Source organism: Solenopsis invicta, chromosome 12, assembly GCF_016802725.1.
Source record: "Solenopsis invicta isolate M01_SB chromosome 12, UNIL_Sinv_3.0, whole genome shotgun sequence".
NCBI classification, from domain to species: Eukaryota; Metazoa; Arthropoda; class Insecta; order Hymenoptera; family Formicidae; genus Solenopsis; species Solenopsis invicta.
The window spans coordinates 19,578,830-19,596,067 of NC_052675.1; the positions used below are offsets into that span (position 1 = coordinate 19,578,830).

The 17,238-nt window shown below is 37.7% G+C and overlaps 5 protein-coding genes across 11 annotated transcripts; 2 read left to right on the forward strand and 3 right to left on the reverse strand.

Annotated features, from left to right (window-relative positions):
* The first annotated feature begins 712 nt into the window (after positions 1-712).
* LOC105193981 (3-oxoacyl-[acyl-carrier-protein] synthase, mitochondrial) lies at positions 713-3,275 on the forward strand. 2 transcript variants are annotated; one of them, XM_011158677.3, is made up of 3 exons: positions 713-1,110; positions 1,418-1,798; positions 1,887-3,275. In XM_011158677.3, exons 1-3 carry the CDS (start codon positions 912-914, stop codon positions 2,630-2,632), a joined length of 1,326 nt encoding a protein of 441 aa, XP_011156979.1. In that variant the 5' UTR covers positions 713-911; the 3' UTR covers positions 2,633-3,275. The 2 variants fall into 2 exon arrangements, with proteins under 2 accessions (XP_011156979.1, XP_025991872.1); XM_026136087.2 differs by having other exon boundaries at positions 885-1,106.
* LOC105193993 (gametogenetin-binding protein 2-like) lies at positions 3,164-8,016 on the reverse strand. Of its 3 annotated transcripts, none has more exons than XM_011158694.3 (11): positions 7,581-8,016; positions 6,466-6,656; positions 6,228-6,371; positions 5,950-6,162; positions 5,688-5,888; positions 5,451-5,619; positions 5,175-5,339; positions 4,974-5,048; positions 4,650-4,898; positions 4,199-4,567; positions 3,164-4,103 (listed from the first exon to the last, which is right to left on the reverse strand). In XM_011158694.3, the coding sequence occupies exons 1-11, from the start codon at positions 7,668-7,670 to the stop codon at positions 3,927-3,929; spliced, it is 2,043 nt and encodes a 680-aa protein (XP_011156996.1). In that variant the 5' UTR covers positions 7,671-8,016; the 3' UTR covers positions 3,164-3,926. The 3 variants fall into 3 exon arrangements, with proteins under 3 accessions (XP_011156996.1, XP_011156989.1, XP_025991871.1); XM_011158687.3 differs by having other exon boundaries at positions 4,650-4,904; positions 7,581-8,014; XM_026136086.2 differs by lacking the exon at positions 7,581-8,016 and adding an exon at positions 6,969-7,517 and having other exon boundaries at positions 4,650-4,904.
* A 658-nt stretch (positions 8,017-8,674) lies between these two features.
* Positions 8,675-10,954, reverse strand: LOC105194008 (alpha-(1,3)-fucosyltransferase 7). Its single transcript, XM_011158704.3, has 3 exons — positions 10,694-10,954; positions 10,205-10,359; positions 8,675-9,815 (listed from the first exon to the last, which is right to left on the reverse strand). Exons 1-3 carry the CDS (start codon positions 10,952-10,954, stop codon positions 8,882-8,884), a joined length of 1,350 nt encoding a protein of 449 aa, XP_011157006.1. The 3' UTR covers positions 8,675-8,881.
* A 1,785-nt stretch (positions 10,955-12,739) lies between these two features.
* LOC105194017 (neuferricin) lies at positions 12,740-14,232 on the forward strand. Its single transcript, XM_011158715.3, has 4 exons — positions 12,740-13,121; positions 13,222-13,362; positions 13,615-13,801; positions 13,917-14,232. The coding sequence occupies exons 1-4, from the start codon at positions 12,824-12,826 to the stop codon at positions 14,128-14,130; spliced, it is 840 nt and encodes a 279-aa protein (XP_011157017.1). The 5' UTR covers positions 12,740-12,823; the 3' UTR covers positions 14,131-14,232.
* A 962-nt stretch (positions 14,233-15,194) lies between these two features.
* On the reverse strand, positions 15,195-17,162 carry LOC105194024 (protein tantalus). 4 transcript variants are annotated; one of them, XM_039456200.1, is made up of 4 exons: positions 16,848-17,162; positions 16,201-16,368; positions 15,961-16,107; positions 15,195-15,881 (listed from the first exon to the last, which is right to left on the reverse strand). In XM_039456200.1, exons 2-4 carry the CDS (start codon positions 16,224-16,226, stop codon positions 15,521-15,523), a joined length of 534 nt encoding a protein of 177 aa, XP_039312134.1. In that variant the 5' UTR covers positions 16,227-16,368; positions 16,848-17,162; the 3' UTR covers positions 15,195-15,520. The 4 variants fall into 4 exon arrangements, with proteins under 4 accessions (XP_039312134.1, XP_039312136.1, XP_011157031.1 ...); XM_039456202.1 differs by having other exon boundaries at positions 15,961-16,104; positions 16,848-17,160; XM_011158729.3 differs by lacking the exon at positions 16,848-17,162 and adding an exon at positions 16,455-16,650.
* Positions 17,163-17,238: the final 76 nt, after the last annotated feature.

Genomic DNA, 17,238 nt, shown 5'->3' on the forward strand with positions numbered 1-17,238 from the left:
ACTGCGTATTTGCGGGCGACAGATTTCCGCGAATTTAGCTATCTCTCCATTCATATCGGTGAACTGTACCTTTTTTTTTACAGCCACACAATGCTACACCACCAGCCCGAGAAGCAGCACTCATTATAATTCGCTACGTTACGAGTGCTGCTTCTCGGAGCGTATAAAGCCATCTGTGATACCTCTTGCACAACTAATGATTGAATCACAAGATGATATAGAAAAAAATAAATTTTCAATGGTCAAAACTCTTAAGCGTCGTCTACAATACAGTCGTTACGATGTTACGACTCTGCGACGGACCAATCATAGAAGAAAAAATGATATATTTTCTTCTTTGATTGGTCCGTCGCAACGTCGTAACATCGTAACGACTGTATTGTAGACGACGCTTTACATGTTCAATGGCAAAAAATTAAAGATACAATTTTTTTGGGGCAGAAGTAGAAGCATATCGGGATGCATCCATTCCAAGAACTCGTTAACTTAGTATTAAAATGTCTTGTGGTTTCATAGTCTAATGTTGACATAGAAAGATTACCATGTATATATATTTTTTTTTATTTATTTAATTAGAAAACGTTTTTATAGATAAATTAAAATCTAGTAGGATTTGAAATTTGCGCGTAGGATTTCAGACGTGTTCCGATAGGAAAAGCTCTCAACGAATTGGCAACACTGGCGACGAGACAGTGCGTAGCAATTGATGGCAGATGGCAGTGCGATAGTAACCCATATGATCGTAATCAACTATAACATAACCTGAAGGTTTCATGTGTTATCACGCAATGTGCCTTGCAAATGTCTTTTTATTTTGACGATCATGACGGACTCGATTAATTAACGAGACATAGCTCGTGTTAATTATTGACAAAAACGTCAGTGCGAGATTTCTCTCGAAAACCGCGGAAATGTCCATTCCATTTCTGCACGTTAGCCGGTCGTTGACGACTGCCGCGAGGTCCAAGCGGCGTGTCGTCGTAACCGGGATAGGGACCGTTTGCCCCTTGGGAGTCGGAACGCGAAACGCTTGGAAGGCTCTCATCGATTCCAAGTGCGGAATCACGCGACTTTCTGAACCGGACTACGATAAACTACCGTGTAAAGTAGGTGAGCAATTTCAGAGTATTATCGACACAAACATATATACGACGGATTGTCAAAATTTATATATGCGTTCTGCATGTAAACAGGATAGCGGTCATGTAACTTTTTCCATAGGGCAAAAATGTAAAAAAATGAATCTTTATCGTTGAAATTAATAGAAAAACTTTTCACATTTCCATCCTTGGAAAAAAGTTATATCATCATTATGCAGGACTCATTGACTCCAAATACCTGATATTATAATTGCATGCCATTACCTCCGATTTTATTACATACAATAATTATGTAACGATCGATTTGTATTTGCTAGCTGCATTGGTGCCGAAAGGAAATTCTGCTTACGAGCTCAACATTGATTCCTACTTTACGAAGAGTGAGCTACGCACAATGTGTCCTGCCACAGCGTATGCGCTGATAGCCTCAGAGGAGGCACTCACGGACGCGAGATGGAAACCGACTGATGAGGCTGATAAGCGCGACACCGGCGTTTCAGTGGGAATCGGCATGATAGACTTAGTGGATGTGTGCATGACATATGAAGCTCTGAAAAAGGGATATAGCAAAGTCAGTCCATTTTTTGTGCCAAGAATATTACCAAATATGGCAGCTGGTCAAATCAGCATCAAGTATGGCTTTCGTGGGCCCAATCATGCAGTGTCGACCGCGTGCGCGACGGGCGCACATTCTATCGGTAATTGATCAATGAAAGCGATGAACTCTCTGATTCTCTGAATATTTTTCTCATCCATGAAACAATTATAATAAATCTTATCTTCCAGGCGATGCATTCCGCTTCATTCGCGGTGGCGAGACGAGTGTGATGGTATGTGGCGGAGCGGAGGCATGTATCAGTCCATTAGCCATAGCCGCGTTCTGTCGGTTACGTGCGCTGAGCACATCGAAGAACGACATGCCACGGGAAGCGTCGCGGCCTTTCGACCGTGATCGCGATGGTTTTGTGATGGGCGAAGGCGCCGCAATACTAGTCTTGGAGGAGTTGAACCACGCCCTTGCACGGAACGTGCCCATTTACGCGGAGGTACTGGGCTACGGTCTATCTGGCGACGCGTCGCACATAACGGCACCTAGCGAGGACGGTGCCGGTGCGTTGCTGGCGATGGACCGGACATTGAAGGATGCCGGTATCGAGACCTCGGAAGTGACGCATGTGAACGCGCACGCCACGTCCACGCCACTGGGCGATACGATCGAGGTGAAGGCGATCGAGTCGTTGATGGGCGAACACAGCAAGAACGTGACGGTAACAAGCACAAAGGCGGCGCACGGTCATCTGCTGGGTGCCGCTGGTAACCTAGAGGCCGTCTTTACGATCCTGGCGATCAAGGAGGGTGTCATACCACCTACGTTGAACCTGCACAACTTGGATATGGAAACACGTTTGAAATTTGCACCGCATACAAAAGTGAAGTGGAACGCGACATCGCGTCGAACAGCCCTGAAAAACGCATTTGGATTCGGTGGAACAAACGCGTGCTTGTGTTTCACCGAATACGTCTCTGATTAAGAGAAAAGTTTCATATAATATTCTGTCATATATTCTGTCTTCTGGAGAGAGAGTATTGTAATCATTCTTTGAAATGCTTGCAAAAGGATTTCAATAATGAACTTTAGAGAAAAGTTATTTCAGAAGATGAAAGGATCTTACTTTAATATTATATCAATAGAAAAAATTAAGTATGTGTCTCCTTAAAAAAGCGAAAATGGCAATTAATTAAGTTTGAAATTACAACAAAAGTAATGCTGGCAGAATTAATTACTAGTCATTCCTTGAAATGCCTTAACTGAAGTGAAGAAAATATTCAAGGATAAACATTGTATATGATTTTAGAAAACAGATAAACAATGGACCTTTTAATATTTTCAATTGATAGAAAAGGAGACATTGTTCCTGTAAATACACTCTGACATGTACATATGTATAAAAACAACAAAATCAAAGAGAAGTAAATTTGGTGACAAATTTTATAGAATTGATTACCAATGGATGACGGCTTAAATATTTTTAATAACTTTTATGCAACATACAATATATATGTATGATACGACAATATTTCTTTTTATAGAATATTTTTACAGTGCATGTGTAATGAAAGTTACACAGAGAGGATATACATCGGAATAATAAAATATATGTATATATATTATAATGGAATGCAACATTGATTTTAATTTTAAAATTCCGACAATATTACATATCCGCATCTCTGCTTGTTATAACATCGATACGAATCCATCGTAGTCATATCGCCGCGATAAACAATCTTGAAAACAAAAACTTTCAAGAAAATACAATACTTTTCGAAGATCACTGAAAAACCTGTTTTTAACAATGTGCATTTACCGCGGAATCGTATTTGCCATATTTTCACGGCCAAGGCATATTCATTCAAGATATCTATTTGTTCACTTAAATTGCTTAGTTTTATACAATCAATTTCAAGAAATACAGTAATATTTAAATTACTCCGTATATTATTTTTATAGTACCACGATTTGCGTTGTGTATTCTGCACTTTTCTCAAAGTCGACATTTTTTCACTATCGTGTATGAAACTACTTAATCCCTCGGTATTTTTTTATTTATCTGATAGTTTTTTCACTCTCAAAGAGATAAACAGTATTATTGTATGTTTTTTGGCCTTTTTACATATACATATTCAGCATTTTATTTAAAAGGTCGACTTCAAATGATAACAGTTTCTTCAAAATACATCTATTGTATTTGTATCTCACTACTGACAGTAAATCAAAGTAAAAAAAGAAAACGAATGGTATATTACCATAGCTAGTAGGAATTCTTACTGAAGAATGATAAATGATTTCTGATGGCTGCACAACTTGTCGAAACGTTCTCTAAGTGTTTGCCGGAGTTCCAACCGCTTCTCCGTGAGTTGACGTACCCTCGACTTGAATTCTAATACTTCCTCCACTGGAATATAACTTTCCTTCTCGTCATCGTCAGAAAAACAGGACTCCTGAGGATCAAACAATTTTGCCACGTCGAATTTAAACTTTTTTCTAAAGAAAACAACAAGCCTTAAATATTTGGAGTGTCATATTAAAAATTTACCTTTAACATTTGAGTAAGTGTCGGACCACCCTCTTCCAATAAAGAGATGCTAGAACTGGAATGATTAAGTTTATCATGACAAGCCCTTTCATGATCACACCATTCGTCGTTACAGGCTACTTCAGAACCCTCCGGTGTGCTAGGAAGAGAAGAACTGCTGATATTGTGTTCAGAAGAATATCCGCAATCTTGAGACGATCGCTCGCTTGAGGAATGGATTTTTCTCCCAGGTATTTCGAAACGATTTTGCATCTCTATCCACATAGCGTATTTCGTTTCTGTTATCCAAGCGTCTGGTAACTCGCTAGTTACAGAGTCTTTGCAATTGTCGTCATAATGCCATTGACCCTCATCAGCTTTTTCACCCTCCTTGGAGCGAAAAAAACATTAAGCGTTTTATTTTCAAAAATTTGACAAACACGACAGCTATAAAATTGACAATTATAGTTACTTTACACGAGTCGCAAATATCAGATGAATCCTCCTGAGATAATTGTTTACAAGGCGTACTATTTTTCTTCGATTGACTTGTATTAAGTTTCTTCTTTGTTCCGGAGATGTCTTTTTTAACTTTTTGCAAACCCTTCTTTACAGGAAATGATGGTTCCGTCTTATTTTGTGATATATTATGCGTTTTTAGTTTTTTTAAACAATCTGAACATTTACATGTCGGCGAACCTTTATTTTTTGGATCTAGGACCTGTAACTACGATCAAAAAGGTAAAGAGCTAATAGTATATAGAGGCACATATATAACACTAAGCGACTACCATACCTTATGCCAGTTGTTTGTCATTGGTTTTGATTTCACACAGGTACAAGGGGATTCACTTTGCCTCTCATTTGAACACTATAATAAAAGATACAGCTTAATCATGTGCAGACAAACGTGTTAACTTTATTTATATAAATATTTTCGGTAAGAAATTAAAAAAAAAAATTTTGTTTAAGAAATATCTTGCAAGTTCCAACATACATCACAGGAGTTTTCCTTTTCTTCAGCTTCATTACGACGTCCTTTCTTCTTCTTGCGTTTAAGACGTAATTTTTCACGCTTATTCTGTTTCGCTATTTCTTCCCTCGTAAATTCTTTGTATAATAATTCCAACTGAGAGATACCTTGTTTTGCCTCGATCGCCGACTAAACAAAACACGAAATACTTCTATTGCAGAATGATCCCTTTTTTTGCGTAAATATAGATGTTTCTAATATTATTAAACGGGGCATATTATGATATAAAATGTTTATTACCCTGAAATTTCTAGACAATGCGTCCACAGCAACAGCAGCCAATACTTTACAAACAGTCTCCTCCTCCTTCATTCGTCGATGTATTCTGTGCAATCGTTCCGCGATGCATATACCTAAGCACGTAAGTACTTCTTCTTGAGCAATTTCCAGCGTTTTCGCGTGGCGCTCCCTGAAATTCGAAAACGTCCTCATTATTCCTTCCAAGATATTAGAGAATGTATTCTTGGAAATCAGTACCTTCCCATAAGCGCCCACGGCTGCGCGCGACCAAGGAGAGTAGTCATATATTCCGTATGGTGTGGTAAATGAACATGTTTTTCGCAACGCCTAATTTCTTTATATAAAACCGCTACGTAGCCTTTTTCTTTTGTAGGATCAGGTTCGCGTGTCAGAAGAGACGACGCCAATAGCACCTTGTTACGACACTCCGCACAAAATCTGATAATCACAATCAAATTATAGAAGAGAGTTACAGAATAATCTATGTGTAACTACATACCTATGTTTACGTAAATAAGTATCTAAAGCTTCATCAAGTGCATTTGTCTCTATTAAAGTTAATTCCTCCTTGCATGGTTCCTCCATGCAATCCCACACTTCCCTCCAAGAGTTCCATATCGGCGGCAATCGCTGAATCTCCAAAGTGTGCAATACGCATCGTCGAGATTTTCTATTTCTTTGTTGTTTTTCCATTAAATTATTTAACCTAGTGCTGCAGAGATGTAATAATAAAACTCTTGCACATGTGGGATAATATTCTCGCGATCATCTATATACCTATGTCCATGTAACAGAGTACAGAGTTGTTGAGGCGATTTCAAAACATCATCTTTTACAGAAAGCAAGCCATTGCGGGTGATAACCAGTGGATCTAACGCAGGATGTCCAGACTTCATCAGCTCGTAGAACAATCTTTCAACACTGAATGCAGAATATTTTAATATCAGTTATTGGCACAATAACAGCAATATATGCTAATTAAAAGTGATTTCCAATTATTCTAATAAATGATCACCTTCTTCGGCAACCGACACATGGTTCTGCTTCATTCAAAATGTCAATTATTTTTTTGCAAGTAACTTCAAGAGACGCTTTGATTTCTTCTATTGTAAGAACAGTAAATTTCTTCATAAACTCTTCCAATTGTTTACCACTGATCAAGGGATTATCACAGATGGCACCCAAACCACTTATATCCATAATCATCTGAAAGAAAACACATTAACAAATAAATCTTATGGTAAATTTACTTATGGCAATATCAAATGATAAATCAGCTTGATGGTAATTTAAAAGATTCGTGTTTGATGCTCCAGCTAAGAACATTCAAATTGTAATGATAATGGTCTGTAATAACACTACTTAAAGATTTTGTATCCACAATGCTAGCAAATGCTCTGAACTCGGAGATCTCGAATGAAGAAGAAAGGTAAGTCTTTTAATTCATCGATTGTTCGTAATCAATTAATGCATAAAAGACATTAATGCATAAAAGGCATTAATGCATAAAAGGCTCACCTTAAATTACATTTGAACAATTTAACCAAATAACTCATACATTGATTGATCAGTTCTCTCTCTTTGCCCAAAAAGCAATTTCTGATATCGCAAGATGTGGACACAAAGCTTAGTACAAAAAGTATACCCATTAGTTCAACTATAAAAAAAAGGCCTTATAACGCGAGCGTATTTTTTTTTTTTATGTAAAAGACTATCCCCAATGACAGGCGTTATTCCTTCTCCTGGAATTGTGGTTATGACACGAGTATAAGAATAAATCGTCAGGTTATCTTCATTTAACGCAATTGTGTCCGCCTGACGTACTAACAACGCACGATCGCCGATTGATCGTGACAGACGACTCGACGAGCTCTAAAATCACGATATTCACGATCCTCTAGTATTTTCGTTTCTATTTTTTTTTCTCCCCCACCCCTCTAGGCTGGTTGTACAGTTTTAGGTTGGAGCACCCTAAGGCGGAGCGCGGACGTGGGGTACACTTCGTTACGTAAAGCGACGTCGCCGTCGTGCTCCGGGAGTCGCGCCGGTCGATGATCAACGAAATCGGTATGTAAGCGTGCACGCGGGCGCGGACACGGGCACCGTGCATGCGCGCGCTCCCTCGCTCACCGTCAGTTTCTCGTCGATGATCAACGGCATTTGCTTGCTTGCCAGCTCCATCGGAACATTATTCCGCCAAACGTTCACCAGCCTCGCCATCGTCCGCCTTCCCGTCTGAGTCGTCCCGATCCCAAGTCCACGTCCAATCTCCCGAAAGGCAATTTCGCCCGCCCGCTCTCGCCGGCCGCTACCTCCCTGCGAATCGGAGGGGGACCACCTGGTTGACGTGACCTACGCTGCGATGCCTCGGGCGACTACGAGGGCGGCTGAAATCCACTTGCTCGCTGGACGGAGAGACCAATCGCGACGGCACGCGGCACAGATCGTGTGGCGGTTTTTTATCAGGGTATATCACACGCACCGTCTGCCATTTGCAACGTACGGAGTCGCCGTCTATCGCTCCCTGTACTTCCGCCCCGCGTCAGCGTGTTGTACCGTCCCTCTCTCTGCCGGGTGACGACGTCAACGCGTCACCGTCTCGAGTTTATTTCTCTCTTTCCCTCGTCGCTTTTTCCTTCTAATCACGGCCACTTGTTCCCTCCCGTAGAAGCGATGAGCGGCGCGACTCCCGAAACCTCGCTAAGACTTGGCGCGGTAAAAGATTCTCCTCAATGATCTTCCAACGTCCCGAATTTGAACGAACGCCGCGTAAACGAGAGGGGAATACACTTCTGAATACATTTCGTATTAAGAGATTCTCCGCGAATAAAATACATTGCAGTTTTATTTCGTTATATTACGTTCAATGTTATGCTCTATATTCTATATACACAAAAATTTGCATTAAATATTGTTATATATGTTAAAAGTTATATTGAAATAATATATATATATAGCTAATTTAAGGATTTATAAATATTTCAAATATAGAACAAAATCGAAAACATGCATCAAATCTTCTCAGAACTCTCGTTTTAGGCGGCAAATATAAATCTATTATACATGCGTGGATCTTATTACGAAGATATTTCAATTCTCTATACGCATTTTATATAGCGGATAGTAAAGCGCCAATTATTAGTTATAAAAATTATAAAATTAGCGTTTTTATGTACAATTATTGCTTTCATTATTTTTATGTACAATGTTTTATTACGTTCAATTTTAAACTTATAATCTATATACATAATTTTAATCTCTATAACTTTAAACGATCTAGTTCGACGCTAAAAACTATCATCCACTGCCAAAGTTTAAAGTCACTGACGAAAGATTTATCTGTATAAAATTAATTATATTACAGATTTAATTATATCAATCATTAATTCATCTACACAAAGACTAGATAATCATGGGCAACGAGGAGCACTCTAAGCACTCGTTGGAACGCAATCCTTATCCTTGCTCCAAAAGTGATCGAGCCTCATGTAGACCTTCGGCACGATGGGATTGTAATGCAACGCCTCGCATATGCGACAATAATGTCTGGAGACGCTGCCGAAGTAACCGTGCTCGTTGATCACCCGGTAGCGATTGCGCCACTCGTGATACTCGAGGTAACGCTCGTCGTCGCGGTCCAGATATCTGAGGTAGTCTGCAAGCGCGTTTGCGTTCGCGAAATCGTCCGCGTAGAGATAGGAGCGCGGTGGCAACAATCGCCGGCAGTCCTGCCGCGACGCTCCCATTATTATCGGGACCGCAAATTTGCGATACGCATTCCAGAATACCTTCTCCGTCAGGTACTCCCGGCAATTGGAGTTCTCGAATGACAAGTAGAACTTGTATGCGCCCAGGGCGAGGCAGTCCCGGTCGAAATGACCGGGACAAATGGTCCTGTTGCCGTCCAGGCATCTCCCGAAAATGTCCAGGTCGTCGCGAAGCGACGACTTGAGCGCTTTGACGTAGGACCACCGTCCGTTAAGGCCGCCGCAATTGCTGCCCATTATAGCGACCAATTTGCTCTTGGTTCTCATAATATCGTCCCAGCGTTTAGTCGAAAAGTCATCAGAGACTCGTATTGTTCTTCCATAGGGAACCGGTACGTCGCTGTCCATTCGGTAGGACATGGACCAGTTGAACAGACCATCGTAACTCGACAGCCTCTGATGGCCGTACAGAAACGTGTGGTAGGGTGACTCATCTGTCAGGAAGATCCATCGTTGATCTACTCGATTTCTCACTGGTAACTCCGACGGATTTCTCGTAAAGTGCAAATGGAATATCACGGCGTCTGCTCGATGCAGATCCTTTTCGTCATAACTCAATACGCAATTCCGTACTGAACATTGGTCCCACGGTGAAAATCTAAAATGTACGAATTTATAAGTATCTGTCGATGTTCATCAATATGAAAATAATTGATCGCAACTTTACCGAGCAACGCTACTATCTTTTCAGCCGAATGTAATTTTCTACCGATAAAATTAATTTATTTTAAAATCGATTTCAAGCTAAAAGCGCTGTTGAAATGAATCGTACCCACTGATAAGATCAGAATAGATAAGAAAATAAAAGATAAAATAGTCAATATCGCGTTGAAAAGGCTTTAGACGAAATTAGTGGCTATTACATAAATAAACATAAATTAAATATTATATCGCACAAAACATCTGCCTTTGTCAGTTTGTTTCATTTTAAGTATCCTTGTTTATAATCATTTTTGCTAAAAAAAAAACATTAAAAAATTTACAAACTTAGTGGACGTGAAACGTCTAATGTGCCTGCGTTCCAGGAACTGCCCATGCTTCCAAATCAGAATCAAATAGGTTTTATTGAAGGCATTCAATTGCGGGGGTGGACTCCCTTCCGGTGCCAATAACCATTTTCCGAGAGGAGACATACTTCCTACCTGAGCGAAACGTATTGCAAAAAATAATTTTAATTAATATACATACAGGATCGTAAAGTGTACAACAATTAAAATCAAGAAAAGCCAACGGTTTTAGCTCAAATAATAATTTTATAGATGATTTTATATACATTTTCTAATTCTTCTAGAATTGCGCGCCGCATGTACGTATTTGTTGAATTTGAAACGCAGTTTTTAAATTGTATCAGAAAAGTAATATCACAATATTAAATTGATAATCAATTTAATAATATGTACTGATGCTAACAAGCATCTATAAGCTTCCTTCATTCCGAATAATTGTAAAGAATTTGTTGCAATAAATAAATTTTACCTGTTCATCGGTGAAGCCTCTTCCCAGGAGGTGCGCATCCAGGGACACCATCCTCGCGAATAGTCGCATTTTAGATAATTCCGGGTTAGAGACAGGCCTTCTACTTTCTTCGTTTTCCTCTTTTCTGGACACCTGCTCTTTTCGCGATGCGGAAGACCTTCTGTCGACGGCGAGAAAACTCGAAGACAGTAACAGCATGCAGAAAATCGCAGCTGTCATACCGATGAGCAGGACGAATGCGAGTCGCGATAATTTGCGCATAATGCTCGCCGACGTTCATTCTAACCTGGATGTGCGTTAAGCAACAACTGACCGCGACAAATTGAATTCTTGGGTTTTATCTGCGCGTCCGATGGCGCCTTTCTTTGTGGTGTCTTCGCGAAGATCTAATCGCAAAGCTCGCACCGAACAGAACAAAGATACCTGGTGATCTGATTGCGTACACAATGGCAACTTTACTGAAATTTCCAAGTGACATGAAACGGTACATGCATTAAGAAATTAAAACGAGAAACAAAACGCGAAACTTGTTTGAAACAAAGTACATTGTGGTTGCATGTCTATTATTATCGAGAAAAAAAATTAAGGAAGAGGCTATTTTTTTGGATGAAGCTATACTATTGAACTCATGTTTCATCAGAAAGAAACAATCTCCTTTCATTTCTTTTTTAATTTTTTTTCCTAAATATCACTGCCTTTCACAAAACGCAAGAAGTTATAATTACGTCAAGCGCGTTTTTTAGAAATAGCAAATTTTATTTCAACATGGACAGGAGAAAGAAACTTCCTCGACGTCTCGTTTCATATTAATTTGTTATTAACCGTGTGTAAACTCTATTAAATTGATTTTACGACAAATAACGAAATACAAGTTGCACGTAAAATAGAGCTACGGTCGCGCGCGTTGAAACAAAACACATAACTTATTAATTTATGAAAATTTTTTGCGTGCGATTGAAAGTTCCAATCTGGGACGCGATAGAAGGACAGACCACTTTATGCTGTCTCGGCGAAGAACGAAATGACGCGGAGGCGTAGAAATGATGGAAAACACCGAGGAAAGTCGCGGGTGCACGACTCCCGGTGCAACAAGGATACACGCTGGTGCGCGACTGACCGTTGATCCCGATTGTCTTGGTTAGCCAAGCGTGACCACCGTCCTCCAGCCTCTAGACGTCATTCACCGTCGCCTAGGCCTGCCAGTGCTATCGTAATATCAGCTGGTAGAAACAAGATTTGTACGCAAACCTCAAACATGTGTGTGCGCAACTTATCAATCGATAACGCGATCAAGCCGGTCGAATGCGCGTCTGGTGACAACGTTGAACCGGGAAGCGGTCCAGAAAGTTGACAGAAAGCAGGGCGAAATAGAAAACGGGCTTTGGCTGATTCGAATCCAAAATAATAGTAGAGTTGGGTAGTAACTAGTTAACAAGTTAAAGTTAAATATTAAAGTTATAAAATTAATAATATTTAACTTAACTTAAAGTCAATTTTAAATAATTTAATTTTTTAATGATAATTATGACTGTGATTTGTATATAATACAATTAAAATTGAGAAAGGCCAGAAGTAGCAAGATCTCATTAAGTGTTGAAATAATGTCTCTAGTGTGATTTTACCAATTCTTTTAAATTATGTGCTGTTGCTTTCGGTTTCAAACATAACTCTTATAAATTGAATCCGAAAAGTAATATCACAGAATTAAATTGATAATTTAATATTACTGACTAATATCTTTAAGATATCCCCTTATATTCCGAAAAGACATAAATGTTTTTTTTAATTACGCTGTGCTGTGATAAATAAATATACAATTAGACGCTAAAAGATGAAAAAAAAAACGTGCTAACATTATAAGCTCATTCTAGGTCTTTGCTTCAAAATTCAGAACTAAAAATTTATAAATTTATATTACATATATTATAAATTTTTACTGCTAACAGTGAATTTTGGAACACAGCCTAAATATAGGCTATACTTTCGACGTGATCACGACTGATCACGACTATAAAATTTTGACCGGTAATACAGAGTTCTGTAATCTAACATCATCAAAGATCGACGGAAATCGGAGCAGCCCATGCCATCCATGCTAGAATCTTCGAGCGTTTGTAAAACGACACAATTATGTTCTCCAAATTTTTCTGGCTGACGCTCCTATTGGGAATTGTGTATTTATTGTACTCGCGTGGCATTATCGAGGAGATCAAGTTCCACTTGACGGAAGGAACATTAAATATTGCTGACACGTTATATTTTGGATTAAATGAAAACTCTGGCGGGCCAAGAGTGTTCTCTGCGAACGAATTGAAACGATATACAAATTTGGAGAATGGTTTGTATCTCTCAATCTTGGGCCAAGTCTTTGATGTAACGAAAGGAGAGAAACATTATGGACCTGGAGCAAGTTACCATGCTTTTACTGGTAAATTGGATTTCTTATGCCAAAAGATATTTAGACATGAAGGCGTTCACCTATATATATATATCATGTGTGTGTGTGTAATTTATTTATTTATTCGTAGGCCGTGATGCTTCCTTGGCATTTATTACTGGAGAATTTGATGAACAAAATTTAACCGACGATATATCTAGTTTATCGGAGCGACAAGTCAAGGCATTGGATGATTGGCTACAATTTTATAACACAAACTATATCTATAAAGGTATAATTACTTAAATCATCATGGAACATAGAAGCAGTTGGTCCATCTCAGAATAACTTTGTCCTAAAAGCCAAAATATTTTTATATCTTGTTGATCTGCTGGGCAAGTGGGCAGAGCTAAGGAAAGGTACATTTTGTTTTATTCCCTCTTTACTGTAAAAGTAACACTTTATGTCATGATGATATATAGATATTGCATGAGGTGGATCAACTTGCATGTGATACTTTTTTAATATTTTATATTTTTTTCAGGAAAATTATATGGTAGATATTATAATCGAGATGGTAGTCCAACTACCGAATCAGATAAGGTAAAAGAGAAGCTACTACTTGCTAAAAAGAAAAAAGCATTAGAGGAGAAACAGGACAGGATGTTTCCACCTTGTAACGTAGAATGGGATCTGAATATTGGCACTGTATTCTGGTGTACTCAAAGAAGGTAGAAATTTATTTAATGATCACATATTAACAGTTTTAACATTAAAGAAAAATTAAAGAAATGTGATAAATAAACCTTTTAGTATACAATTGTATAATTAATTTTTGTTTAACAGTGGTGGAATCGATAGAGGTTGGGTGGGAGTACCAAGAATGTTGTTCGAGACTGCAGGCGCACAAGGTTCATCTAGATGTACTTGTATTAGATTGGATAGCAAGGAATATGAAGAAAATAAAGCTAGATTTAGAGAATATGACGGCTGCGACAAGTATGCGACAAAATGCATAGTGAAAATGAATAAGGATGATTTGAGGATAAATAAGACATGATATAAGAAAATATACACTCTCCTACCTATATAACATTTTAGATATACTAATATTTTTGTATTTATAATATCACAATGCAAAAATACATAAATGTAAGATTTATCTAATAACACAATGATAATAAGAAAGCCTTCTTCGGTCATAGCCGAATCTTAGGATTCTGGTTGAATTCGAAGAAGTATATAAAATCACATGAATAAATATAGGCACTAAGATCCAACTACGACCGAAGAAGGCTTTTTTATTATCATTGTGTTATTACATTATCGGTCCAAAAACATATCTCTATTTATCTAATATTTCATATTTCATAATTATAAATTTGTTACAATTAGTGCCTTTTATAAAAATACAAATACATACAAGATTTTGTATGAAAATGAGTGATACCAGCACTAATTTTAAAACAGAGATATATTTTATAAATTTCAATGTTTAATATGATATATGCAATACATCATAATAGAACACATATGATATATTTATGAAGGAGAATTAGGTTTTATTCCTAAAAGAAGAGAGTTCTGTACTTAAATCTTCATATGGCTAGTTTTCTATTCTTAAAATTGAAATTAATGTGATTTTTAAATACATATTACACATAAGAGTTTAATATATTTAAGAGAAATGTATGTTTCATTTATCACTTAATGAATTTATATGAATTTTGAATTAAATCTGAACTAAAAATGCAATATCTGGTACGAACAATGTTGAAGTTTATTACTTCCTTACTTAATTATATTATCACAGGCAAGAAATCATACAAAATATTTTGAGTGAATTTTGTGAAATTCTTCTATTTCTCATGTCACAATTCAATATAGGCAGTGGTTAACTTGACACTACAAATACTTCAAAGTATTTGATTAATCAATAGGAGTAAAGGATTTTACAAATTGACCAATCAAAGAATACTTTGAAGCATTTGTAGTAACAAGTGGACCATAGCTATAGCTGTAACGAGGATGTAGGAGCTCTAAAGAAATAAAAATACATTATTGCTCCTTACAATATAACATATATATTGCTGTTAATAAAAAAAAAGAGATAAATCACATATGCAAATAGAAATACAATTATCTCATTTATTCTCTTTTACTTTAGAATACATGTAAATCTAGTGGGATGCAAGTTAAATGCTTACAGAACTCCATGTAATATAATTTTCTTAATATAATTCTTTCAGTCTTGGATAGGTAAAATGCAAATTTTTCTCCATTTAAATATTATTATAAAATAATTCTGACACTTCTTATCCTTTAATATAAGTTTTTATATTTCTTACCTACAAGAAATATAGAAGCAAACAATTCATGAAATTCTGAAGCAAATAGTGCCTTAAAAAAATCTTAGAAACATGGCATTGATATTCTCACAAAAAAATTTGCTACGATTCGAGTTCATTGTCAAGTTTCATTGGTGAACTCTCTCTAATGGTATTTAATTTATCTACAAGAGCTTGCATTGAGCATTTCTTGTACCTAATCTTAGATCCAAATACTCTTTGTATCTTCTCGCGTCTCTTCTTCAGCTTGGAAGCTGTAGGGGAGAACTGCAACATTCTCTTAAATCTTTTCGCACTCATACATGTTGCAGCATCGTCACTCAGATTGTCCCTCTCTTCATATATAGTTTCAAGATTGTTTGATTTTTTATTTATCTTTTTGTCTAAATAATACTTCTTGATATCCTTGGTATCGTCCTCTGATGGTTCTACTTCAGAGATCTTTCTCTTTTTTGACCTAAGCCTACATATTCATATACACAAGGTCTTATTACAGACATGCAAAAGCGTACAATCTTGTAAATTACCATACTATCTATTACCTTACTATACGAACGTCTGAAGGTTTAGATATCCGTTTCCTAAGAATCCTCTTGGTTTCTGTAGGTAGAGAGTTAGTCTCTATGGTAAGCATCTCTAAATTGGCTGTTATCATAGGTACATTGCTAATAGAAGAATTCCCAATTCTTCTTAAAAAAATAATTACAATTGGCAAACAGAAACCAGAAAAATAGAATCGTAAAAATTTGTTTTTTGAGTGAAGAACTCTTCTTCAAACTTACGAATTTTCTGTTTGCTTCTCGTCCATTAGAAGCGTTACTAGAACCTTGTAAAATGCTTATTAAAAAGGTGTCAAATTTCTCGCAAGTTTTCACTCATCGGAAATACACCGCGCCTTTCATTTTCAAGTAAAGTATACACTACGAAGATAACAAAGGCGAGATTGTTGTCTGTAAAATTTGTAAAAAGAAAAAAAATATATATATATATATATAACATAATATAGAACAGAGTATGAAGATGGTTACTTTCTTACAAGGAATAAAGAATGCTAAAGTCACAATGTCGTAAAGAAACACATCGTCTTGTGATTGAATGATACCGTACTTCTCTTTTATACGTTTCTTTTATCGTTAGTAAAAAAAGAGAAAAGGAGACGTGTGTTGTATGTATATACAGCAAAGCAAAAACCTCTCAGAAAACACGTTGCTCGACTGTTGGCACACCTGGCGAAGGAAGCGCCAAGCGCGCGTACACGAAAACTATATGTCAACTTTAAATCGTTCCTAATCTAACCGTTTTTGCGCGAATGATAGATTTATCTAATCTTGTCGCACGGTACCGACAATAATTTACACGAACGCAATGGGAACAAAGCACGAATACCGAAAGGCAAATAAACAGTAGATACGAATACAGATTGACTCACCATTCGTCACTGGTTGCTTCGTCCAGCTCCGTCTCGGCCGCAGCTGTCGAACGTACGTTCAAGATTTAAGATCCTCCTTACAACGATTCGTCTTGATTCACACTTGATACAAACACGCGATCCTTCCTTTCGGCACTCTCGAAACACTCCCAGTACTCACGCGTGTCGGAAACTCGGGATACGAGGCAACGGAGAAGATGCGAAACACGATTGAATGCGACACGATTTCGCAGTCTTTGCACCATGCATCGTATCCGAGACGACGACGACGATGAATGTTGATACGTCCGACACTCCACGGCATTCTCGAAACACTCACTCGAGGTCAAACTCGTACGAGTACGAGACGACGAGATGCGAATTGAAATGCGCCGTGACCTTTCGCCGTGTT

What these genes read in the sequence shown, in the direction of transcription:
- LOC105193981 (XM_011158677.3), top strand. Translation starts at nt 912, where the DNA reads ATGTCCATTCCATTTCTGCACGTTAGCCGGTCGTTGACGACTGCCGCG. An exon ending in TAAACTACCGTGTAAAGTAG is followed by an intron (nt 1,111 to 1,417) that starts GTGAGCAATTTC and finishes TGTATTTGCTAG; the next exon opens with CTGCATTGGTGCCGAAAGGA. An exon ending in GACGGGCGCACATTCTATCG is followed by an intron (nt 1,799 to 1,886) that starts GTAATTGATCAA and finishes CTTATCTTCCAG; the next exon opens with GCGATGCATTCCGCTTCATT.
- LOC105193993 (XM_011158687.3), bottom strand. Translation starts at nt 7,670, where the DNA reads ATGGCGAGGCTGGTGAACGTTTGGCGGAATAATGTTCCGATGGAGCTG. An exon ending in ACTCTGTTACATGGACATAG is followed by an intron (nt 6,163 to 6,227) that starts GTATATAGATGA and finishes ACATCTCTGCAG; the next exon opens with CACTAGGTTAAATAATTTAA. An exon ending in ACTTATTTACGTAAACATAG is followed by an intron (nt 5,889 to 5,949) that starts GTATGTAGTTAC and finishes TGTGATTATCAG; the next exon opens with ATTTTGTGCGGAGTGTCGTA.
- LOC105194008 (XM_011158704.3), bottom strand. Translation starts at nt 10,954, where the DNA reads ATGCGCAAATTATCGCGACTCGCATTCGTCCTGCTCATCGGTATGACA. An exon ending in GAGGCTTCACCGATGAACAG is followed by an intron (nt 10,360 to 10,693) that starts GTAAAATTTATT and finishes CGTTTCGCTCAG; the next exon opens with GTAGGAAGTATGTCTCCTCT. An exon ending in AGACGTTTCACGTCCACTAA is followed by an intron (nt 9,816 to 10,204) that starts GTTTGTAAATTT and finishes CGTACATTTTAG; the next exon opens with ATTTTCACCGTGGGACCAAT.
- LOC105194017 (XM_011158715.3), top strand. Translation starts at nt 12,824, where the DNA reads ATGTTCTCCAAATTTTTCTGGCTGACGCTCCTATTGGGAATTGTGTAT. An exon ending in CACAAACTATATCTATAAAG is followed by an intron (nt 13,363 to 13,614) that starts GTATAATTACTT and finishes TATTTTTTTCAG; the next exon opens with GAAAATTATATGGTAGATAT. An exon ending in TTCTGGTGTACTCAAAGAAG is followed by an intron (nt 13,802 to 13,916) that starts GTAGAAATTTAT and finishes TTTGTTTAACAG; the next exon opens with TGGTGGAATCGATAGAGGTT.
- LOC105194024 (XM_039456200.1), bottom strand. Translation starts at nt 16,226, where the DNA reads ATGGACGAGAAGCAAACAGAAAATTC. An exon ending in GAGAAGCAAACAGAAAATTC is followed by an intron (nt 16,108 to 16,200) that starts GTAAGTTTGAAG and finishes TATTTTTTTAAG; the next exon opens with AAGAATTGGGAATTCTTCTA. An exon ending in TCAGACGTTCGTATAGTAAG is followed by an intron (nt 15,882 to 15,960) that starts GTAATAGATAGT and finishes ATGAATATGTAG; the next exon opens with GCTTAGGTCAAAAAAGAGAA.